We start from the raw sequence: 10,245 nt of genomic DNA, 5'->3' as shown, positions 1-10,245 counted from the left end.
CCTTGACTGTGTGCTTCAAGAGAGAAACAGGCAAGACCAAAGTAACCAAGCCGGGAACAAGGACAGAGCGACCCACTATAGGCTGTCCGTTAAATCATGAGTGAGCCGTGCTCTGAGAGCTCTGAGGAAGAGCACATGGAGGATTCAAAGGCAAACAGACTGCCCATTATCCAGCTCATGCCCAGGTCCAGAGGGGGGTCCCCTTGCGGCTCCCCCAAGATCTCACCCAGGGATTCCCCGCGCGCTTCACCCCGAAACTCCCCTCTGCTCTTCAGGAAGCTGCTGATGAACCGCAGCATCACCCTCCAGAGGCGCTTCACTCTGGCCTACACACCCAGGTAGAGAACACCACGCTGTGGGCATATCAGGAGGGCTTGGTGTGACCTAGAGGCCAGTGTGGATGACATGAGAGTGAACCAGGGTTCCCACGGTCATGAAATTCCTGGAAATATTTAGAAATTAGAAAAATATTCTTCCAGTATTGGAAAAGTTTTGGAATTGATCAAGGGTCCTGGAAGGTCATGGAAAAAATAGCTATGCATTGTCTTTGGTTATTGATTTTGTTAATACCTGAAATGACAGGGTTATTGTCAAATATTAGAGGCAGAAATTAAACGCGAGGCGTTGTGAGCATGTAGATCTGCTATTTTCACAATAACACCGTGTAATACAAACTTCCTCAACTCTTAGTGCTCGTATTTGATTTATTTTGGGGGGCACGGCCTGAAAAGGTTGCGAACCACTGGCATACACTACCTGTCTTTGGGCATTGCACATAGGAGTAAGCGACTCGTTATTGAGCTGAATTATTGTTATATAGTTCTGGAATTAGGGTAAAAAAATCTGGAAAAGTTTTGGAAATTAATTGGTAAAGATGTGTGGGAACCCTGGTGAACCATAGCGCTCCTCAGCAGACCAGTACAGTTCAATTTGGTGAAATACTGCATCGCAATTAGAGTCCATCATATTTGAGATACATATAAATCAAACACAGAACTAAACGAATAATAATAATCTAATCTAGTAATATTTATAAAGTCATATTTACCTGGATGTGAGACATCTTTGTGAAGTTGTATGAATATCATGTTGCGGTTTTAGTGTGAATAGCTTTATGTGTGATGTGATGTGATATGATATAAGATGATTTTCCCCCCTTCTATCATATTCCTCTGCTAACTATGACATTTAGTGCTGGTGTACTTTGAGGTTTGAAAGCAAGTCATTGTTGTTGAAGGATATGATCTTTGCTACTGTAACTGTCGGCCTCCAGGCATAGTTAATGTGTTGGCCTCGTGTGTACAGTAGTTACAACCTTTAGGTTGCGCAGAAACATTTGCCCCCAAGCCTCGATCTGTTATTAGTTTCATGGTGAGCACAAGATCCTCATCCATCAGCCAGGTTAACATCGGACATAGTGTCCTCTCCTCTGCAAAAATAAAATCAGCTGTGCTCTCGGCAACGTTTCTAAATCTGTGCTGTGTGAATTTGCCAGGGGGGAAGATTCTGCGTTCGTATCTATCTGCCCTAGCCAGCTGTTAGAGTATTTACTTTTTAATATAACACACAAGGTGCCATCTAATGGCTTTCCCAGATTCTGTGATGTGATTTGGTTTGCCTTTCGTTTAGTGGGAAGTTTAAGCTTACAGTTGATAATCAATAATAATAATAATCAGTAATTAATTATATCTCTGTCTTTGCCTATACTGTAACTAACTACTAAGCATTTCTTGAATGGTTTTAAATGTCTTACCAGTGATTAAGAATGCTGCAGAGTACACTAGAACAGGGGTTCTCAAACCTTTCTCTCTCAGGGCACCCCATGAATATTTGTTAAATCCGAGGCACCCCTACATTATAATTTTCACTCCCAGCACCTTATATTTATAGCATATCGTCGTTGTCGGGTGGAAACCTTGTATGTCCAAAACCGTTCGTTTTGTATTTATCATCTATAAAATGTACTAAACGCGAGGCGTTGTGTGCTTGTAGATCGGCTGTTTTCACTAGTTTTGTGCGACAGTCTTGTATGATGAAGCAGGGCTTTGCTTTACCAAAAGACGTACACATTTGAAACTTGGAGATACGAGGTTTTTCTGCCCGATATTGACAATATTTTAGTGATTATGTTGCAAGGAAAACGTTGAGATAACAGCCATTTTGGTTAGAACTGACTGAAAATAACTTTGTACTTCAAGTTTAAAAGTTTACTAAATATTTTTTCAAGTGTCTAAATAAATTCCAAATATTATCAAATTATCTCGCGGCACCCCAGGGTGCCCCGCGTCACCCACTTTGAAAACCCCTGCACTAGAGAGAACACGGGATCCTACTGATGTACAGTATATGTACTGTATGTCTCGTGGCAGGCAGTATAATCTTTCCAATGGTTTGTTGACCCTCTACTTTTCCTCCGTAAGGCAGCATCTCTATGTACACAGAGCTCCATGGCATCCTGTCTGTATATGAGTTGATCAGCAGTTAGTGTTTTCCACTCCATTATCAGGGAGCCACTTTAATCTGTCAGTCAGAACCAGGCGTTTCTTTCTTTTTTCTTTTTTTTGTTCAGACCACCACTAGATGACACACTCACATCATGCCAATGAATCATCAACACTTAGCTTTTTTCCACTGCTCTGTTTAGCCTCATCTTTCGGTTTGCCAGCAACATGCATACAGTACTGTACCTGTTGATGGGCCTGTTGAGAGCAATTCTGGACAGTACAGGAAATCCTGAGCAAAATTAGATTAGGATTAGGATATTTGGATTTGCTTTCCGCTGCTTTGAGTGTCTAGTGGACATGTCATGATAATAGACAAATATTTATAGCAAAAAAGTGCACAGCACACCAGTCCTTATGAGGTGCCGGCCAAAGAGACAAACAATATCAATGAAAAAAGTTAAGCCGCACTCACGTAGCTGCCGATTCACATTAAAGGAGGACACAGAATAAAGAAACCAACGTTTCAGACAGACAAGCTGCCTTCTTCAGGGTAATAGACAAATATTTGTCCGAAATAGGCAAATATTTGTCAAAAATAGGCAAACAATAGCAGATCTACAAGCTCACTATGCATCGCATTGCGACACATTGTGAATATTTTTGCTACTTTGATGCACAACAGAGTATACTTTATGGTTGAACTGACAAAGTCAGTGCAATACATTGTAAACAAACATCAGTTCACTTCAAATGCATTTAGATGTTCTCCCAGTCTGGAGTATGCAGGATAGTTCTATAATCACATCACCTAGTTGTGGAGAGGTGCTGCAGTTTGTTTGCTGAAAGAACAGCTGCTATGTAGGAGGCCTGTCACACATCCCCGCGGAACCTGTTGATAGTATTAGTTTTATGGCCCCCTCATGGCGTCACCGCCGCCATTCCTAGCCCTTGATAATCAAATATTTACCTGTGTTATTGTGGAGACGAGAAAGAATGCTTGACCTTAATTTCTTGAGAGGAATAATATAAACGGGATTTATTTGTTCATCAAAGACATGGTAAAAATACACATAACCTCATTTGCATGGTTTCTGGCTCATTTGGGTGTTTGGTTGTACAAACTATCTGTCTATCGCTTTCTATCTTTCTCTCTCTCGCACGCACGCACGCACGCACGCACGCACGCACGCACGCACGCACGCACGCACGCACGCACACACACAACAACAGCACGCACACACGCACGCACGCACGCACACACACAACAACAACAACAAGAAACAGTAAAGTAGTCTAATGTCTGCAATGAGACACCCCTTCTGCTCTTGATTAATTGTAGTTAGATTGTTAATATTCACCCTAGTAATAATGACACAAGTGCCTGAGGGAAACCCAAGCCTCTGCTAGAAAAACGCTGCTTTACATTTGCTGGCAATAAACCACTATTAAACATTTACAAAGGAGCCAGGGCCCACTAGCCAACTCAAAAAGTGTTTACATGTCCATTCACCCCTATAAACTTAGAGCGAGGGGGTAATTTCGCCCAGGCGTTTAATGGCCCTGGCTCGCAGATACGGCCCTGTAAACCTGGAGACTTGTGGAAACATTCCTTTTCTAAGGGTTTGCTGTATCTTTCCAGCCAATCTGTGTCATTAACGTCAGACTGTCAGTTGAAAATCTAAATACGGTATTAGAGGGGCGAGGGGGGAAACCCATGCCCTCACTTGAGGTAGAACATGAACACTTCAGCGTTTTGTAGGATTTAAACATTACACAGCTCCACAGCAGGGACGTGCTGGCCATTGGGAAAAGCGGGACAACTCCCGAACGGCCGGTTCATTCCCGGCCTATCCAGGCCGGCCATTAGGAAAAAAATAAAAAATAAAATGTCGGCCTTCGTTCCATTTTGGGGTCTGGGCGGCCAACAAAGTAAATTGTCACTGTCAGGCAGAAACCTTGTATCTCCAAGTTTCAAATGTATAAATGTTTTCGCAAAGCAATGCCCTGCTTCATCATAAAGGCCGTTGCACAAAAGTAGTGAAAACAGCAGATCTACAAGCCCACAACGCCTCACGGTGCGAGGCGTTGTGTGCTTGTAGATCGGCTGTTTTCACTAGTTTAAATCATTTTTAAAATGATAAATACAAAACAAACGGTTTTGGACTTACAAGGTTTCCACCCGACAACGACGACGAAATATAACTCATGTACAGTAATTGGCCCACTGGCTTGTCACTTGTCATGATCTGAAATGGCAAATCTTTGAGTAGCAGCAGCGCTATAGAGAGAGATCTCTCTCTATAGCGCGCAATGAGGGCCTCTACAACTCTTTTTCCCGGGCTGAATCAGGGGCCCAACGTCCCTGCTTGAGGTAGAACATGAACACTTCAGCGTTGTGTAGGATTTATACATTACACAGCTCCACAGGGATCCTGTCTTGAAGAAAAGCATGGCTCTCCCTGTGGATATATACTGTACAGTACAGTGTCCCCAAATGTCAGAGCAGAAATAAACGGCTTGAAGTGAGTTATAGCAGGATGGCTGGCAAATAAGATGAATTAAACAAACTGGTAGTCTGGCGCAGAGGGGGAAAAAACATCCCTGGCTGGGAGATCAGTATATACTGTTGAAGTTATTTTCTCTAAGTGTCTACCGTGATTTATGCCTCTTTTTCCACTCACAGGAACATACTGTAGACCAATGGATTCTTTTTTTGCATAGACAGCAGCACCCTGGTTCCTTTTTTGTGGTTGTCATTATGTCTTTCTTCATGGACTCTGAATACTGCATGAACCAACACACATAATCTCCCTTAGTGAGAACTGCGTGTGAAATACTTTGAGATATATAGTTTGCCATGATCAGAGAGGCATTATTTGTAAACGGATTGCTTCAGGATGCAAAAGTGTGCTTGTGGCACTGTGAGGTTTGATTGATTGATTGAAGACTTTATTAGAAGTTTGCATAGAAGAAAGTACAGTTTCATGACGTTACAGTTCACTGGTACAAGGTCAACTAAAAGGAGATCCTAGAAAAGACAAAGCTTATTTCCATAGGAAACCATTGAAGTATCTCATATAACATTGAATGACAGACATGCAGTAGATATAGTAAAAAAAAAGTAAATAAAAATAAAATAAACAGCGTAAAAAAGACATACAGTAGGTAAATACAAAGTTTGTTATTGCCAGTTGCGAATGGCTGCCGCCAAGTGGTTTTTCAGGGCGATTTTAAAGGATGCTAGGGAACCACACTCCTAGGCCTTCGGTAGGGTGTTCCACATTTTGGTTGTATAGCAGAAGAACGAGTTTGACCCTTTGTTTGAGTTGACATTGGGTGGAACGTGATCTGTGGCACTGCCTCTGGTGTTGTAATTATCATGGACATCCTTAACGTTTATAAAGTATTTTGCCAGGTACATGGGTATCTTAGTGGTGTACCGTGTAGTGTATCTTGTACACCAGGGGCCAGTTGCACCACCAGAACGTAAGTTCTGCCCTAAGTTAGGGAGTAAAGTCCTTACTAGAGGCTTAGTAACTACTAGTTAGTTTGTAACTAAGTGAGTTACTAACAGGTGTTGCACCACGACTTCTTAAGGCATAACGTAACTAGTAATGCGTAGACTGTTCCTAAAGTAATGTATAGTCGCATAAAATGACGTCATAGCTCCCGAATCCAATGAAAGCGAACTGTTTCTAGAAAGAAATAAAGCTTGTATCGTCTTTTGTCAACAGAGACCTGAGACCTCCGTCTCTCCACTGGCATGTGCAGTACAGTACAGTAGGCCTACAGTACACAAGTCACTGATATGCGCGCACAGGGCGAGCGCATCCCTGCGCAGCGCACTGCCCTGCAAACGGATTGTATCCCCCGTTGTGAAATAACGCAGAGCAACGCATATTTGGAGACACAGGGGAAGAGAGCGCACCGTTCAATTCGCTGTTGTGCTGTATGCAGTGGTTGAAAAGTACTCAAATGAATTTAAAAAAGTATCAATCCTGCAATATATAAATACTCTATTAATAGCAGACACATCGTGAGCTTGTAGATCGGCTATTTTCAAATGGCCGAAATATAGACCTATATAGGGCTTAATGTATGTTTTAAACAGATGGGTCGTTTCATTGTTGAATTAATTAAATACCCGATATAATGCTGTCTGCCACGTTAGAAGTGAAGTTGCTCTACTCCCATAGAGATAGGTTACTTAGTAAAGACTTAGTGCTGCCCAAGGGGTGGTGTAAATATTTAGTTGTTACTTAGAGATACGTAAGAACTAATTTGTGTGGTGCAACACCTGACATTTTAGTAATGCGTAAGTCTTGACTTAGAAGCCATTTACGTTACAACTAGGCTACGTTATAACTTAGTAACAGCTGGTGCAACCCCGCCCAGGACCATTGCAAGTTGCTGTACTCTGTCATCTACTCTGAGCCACCCCACTCTTAACTGGTGAGTATAGTGGTGCTTTGGAAAAACCCTAACGCTAACCTGTACAGCAAGTTTAACCACAACTCCAGCATTTTAAGTAAAGTCTATGCAAAAAGACAGAATAATAAAAAAAAAATCTTTAATTACATTACTATTACATTAATAATATCATCCAGTCAGGCAGCAGAACTGCAAGTCACCTGACTCACCTGACTGACCCCATGTTACAACAAACAGCAGCAGACACTGAAACGTTGGTGCCATAACTTTAACCCCAAATGGACAGATGATTTGACTCTTACAAGTATTTAACATCTCATCCCTATCCTTTTACCACTGTCTTTGATTTGTCAAAATACAGTGTCAGTTATCAAGGTCACCTGTAGGACCTCCATTTTATCAACTGGCCCCCAGCCCCTTGCCATTTTTCTAATGTGGCCCTCAGGTTAAACTATTTGAGTGATATTTTAGTTAATATTTTGTTATGCTATTACATATTGAAGCAGGCTAATAATAATTTCTGGCAGCCATTGGGTCTGGGTCTGTGCAGTTTGTACCAAGTCTGGTTCCTCATTTTAGCGTGATGTTAAATATCAACAATTTGGAATTTTGCCAAGTAAACGTTGATTTACAGAGCAGAGAGGGAGTTACAGTTGACTCAAGGCAAATACACCCCCCCCCCTCCCCCCATGTTAATGTGGTGCTCGTGGATGGTTGGGATATTGAGCTGCACATATACCCATGTTCCCCCCAGTTTTCCCAGCATTCCTATGCACTGTCTCTATAAGGCCTTCCAAAGGCAAAGGTCCCACTCAACCTCAAAGCATGTCAATAAGAGAAAAGAAATGACATGATGAGACACAAACGTAGGAATGTTTATTTACAACTACATTTTTATTTAGTACTTACTCATTTTGATTTATTACTAAATGAAAAGTGCTCCAATAATAATAATACACATAGTTAAAGGAAAATATATGACATTAACCAGGCATTGCGAATTAGCAACACCATGACACCTACGCAGATCAGTGTAATGTAGAACCAAAACGGTTCGGAGGATGTGTAAAAGTCTGTCAGAAGGTCATAAAGCATACTCAGTCACTATAAACACAGTATTGTCAAACATTATTGACATACAATATAATAGTTTGTCAAGTGTTGTGTTGTTTAATTATACTACATCATTTTTTTATTTTATTTTACAAGGCCAAAGTGCAATCTTCTTTTGACACTGACTTGAAATAAAACACACAAGAAGGGTTAGCCTGACCATTCACACAAAGGCATGGGTGTGTTGTGTATCGCCTTGCCTAATTTGAATTGGTGTAGTAAGTAAATATTTGATTGGAGGTCATTTTCGTGAGGAGTTTTAATGAGGTCACTGGAGGACAGCGGTAAAAGATTAGACTGCTTGAAATGCTTAGATTGGTTTTAATTTGTTTTCAGTTGGCAAACAGTTTACCATGTTAACAGGCAAAGTTCCCTGTAATATTATATGAACAGTAGATACAGTAGGTTTGGTTTGACCTGTTACAGTAAGCAATGTGAGAAAACATCACCTGTTCCCACCCAAATCCAAAGAAATAATTGCCCTTGTCTCATCGTCACAGATCTCCGTCGGTCAAAGTTGACCATGGTTTGTACGTCCTACGGTCTGGAAAGTTTGTCTATAGTTATCATCTATTTTGTCCAACTTTTCTTTCGATTTAGAAACTATTCTATTCTAAAACTCTACCTGGAATGTACTGTAAGTGAAGTGACAGTCCTGTTGACAAAACCACTACATTTCTCACTGTTGTGTGGAATGTAAATAACAAATATTAGTTAAGGACTGTTTAGACAGGTGTTTTTGCTCTTGGTGTAATTGAGGGTTGTCTGCGTTCATTGCTGTCCTAACGATCATTTCTATGACTGTACTCTATACTGATACCATAAAACCTTTGGCATTGATATAGCTTTCATTTTTATTTTACTGTAGTGCGAGTACTGTGTGTATATAGTCCATGTGTGGAGGGCCGAGCAAGTTTTCTTTTTTTTATGTTCTGTAGTAACCTACTTTTTGGTATTCTCCTAATTCCAATATGTTGCTACCTGCTGACCCTTTTTGTGTACCTTTTGCATCTTTATCATACTATTATTGTTCTTATACCCTTAGCTCTATCTGCTTGTTTCTTCTGTATCTGTCCTGTGTTTCTAACTGCTCTAGCGCCTTTGGCAACTGAATTTCCCCTGCAGGATCAATAAAGGTGATACTGCTGATACTATCTGTTAGTATCTCCAGGGGAGGTCTGGTAAATCTGTGTATAATTTCGAGATGTACCCAGTAATATTAATCCTGTCTAAAGAGAGCTTTATTATTTTGAATGCTTGCAACATTGCAATACTCTTTATTTACCACTAGAGGCTGCTATGTGCATTGTGAGCACTGGAGGTCAGAAGGAAATTTCTGTCTGGTGAGTGATAGGGCAGAGGCAGGAAAGCTGTCTAGTTTTATGTTTGGATATTTTTGTTTCCACTGATGAAAAGGTTATGGCCTAATATTAGACATCTAATAGCCCAAAAAGTGCTCGGTGGAACAGTACTGTATGTGTGTAAGTATGTTATCTTTCTCATATTTCAGGAACAGTTCATCCAATCAATTTCACTTCTTTCTAAGGGAGTGCAGTATCGAGTGTGAAGTTGATTTGGATAATTCATCCTGAAAAATGCTCCAAGCTGGCTTGTTCTCAACAATGCTGCAAGCAGCACTTTTGGGGGCCAAGCAATCGTTCCCCACCGAACTTGCACTGTTGCACACATTCCAAATGTCTACGTGCTCTGATTGTGCACTGTAAACTGTATAGTACACAAAAACGGAGGGGAAGTTGATTGTCAAGTGCATAAGGGCAACCTTTGATTGATTGATTGAAGACTTTATTAGAAGTTTGCATAGGAAAAGGTACAGTTTCATGACGGTACAGTTCACTGGTACAAGGTCTACTAAAAGGAGACCCATGAAAAGACTAAGCTTATTTCCACAGGAAACCATTTAAGTATCTCATATAACATTGAATGACAGACGAATAGAACACAGTACTATGCAGTAGATATGTAAATAAAATAAAATGAAAGAAAAAAGAAAGAAAAAACAGTAAGTCTAAAGTAAACAAACAGTATAGGTAAGGGGCAGGGGAGGGTAGGGCTGGGCTAGGTTTGTTTGTTTACCAGTTGCAAACGGCTGCTGCCTGTAAGTGGTTTTTCAGGGCAATTTTAAAGGATGCTAGGGATCCACACTCCTTTATGGCCTTCGGTAAGGCTTTACACATTTTGGTGGTATAGCAGAAGAACGAGTTTGACCCTTTGTTGGTTTTGACTCTGGGTTGAAAGT

The 10,245-nt window shown here is 40.9% G+C and overlaps 1 protein-coding gene across 1 annotated transcript in view; it reads left to right on the top strand.

Annotated features, from left to right (window-relative positions):
- Positions 1-96: 96 nt before the first annotated feature.
- pde4ca (phosphodiesterase 4C, cAMP-specific a) overlaps positions 97-10,245 on the top strand; it is a gene marked incomplete at both ends in the record, with an annotated part of 88,883 nt that continues 78,734 nt past the window's right edge. The window contains one exon of the mRNA XM_080725774.1: positions 97-338. Within this exon, the coding sequence (XP_080581900.1) occupies positions 97-338 (242 nt within the window). The remainder of the gene's footprint in view (positions 339-10,245) is intronic.

Source organism: Nannobrachium achirus (assembly GCF_963921795.1).
Source record: "Nannobrachium achirus genome assembly, chromosome: 5".
Lineage (NCBI taxonomy): Eukaryota > Metazoa > Chordata > Actinopteri > Myctophiformes > Myctophidae > Nannobrachium > Nannobrachium achirus.
The sequence above is the reverse complement of the archived record's forward strand: the minus strand, read 5'-3'. Positions and strand labels throughout refer to the sequence as shown.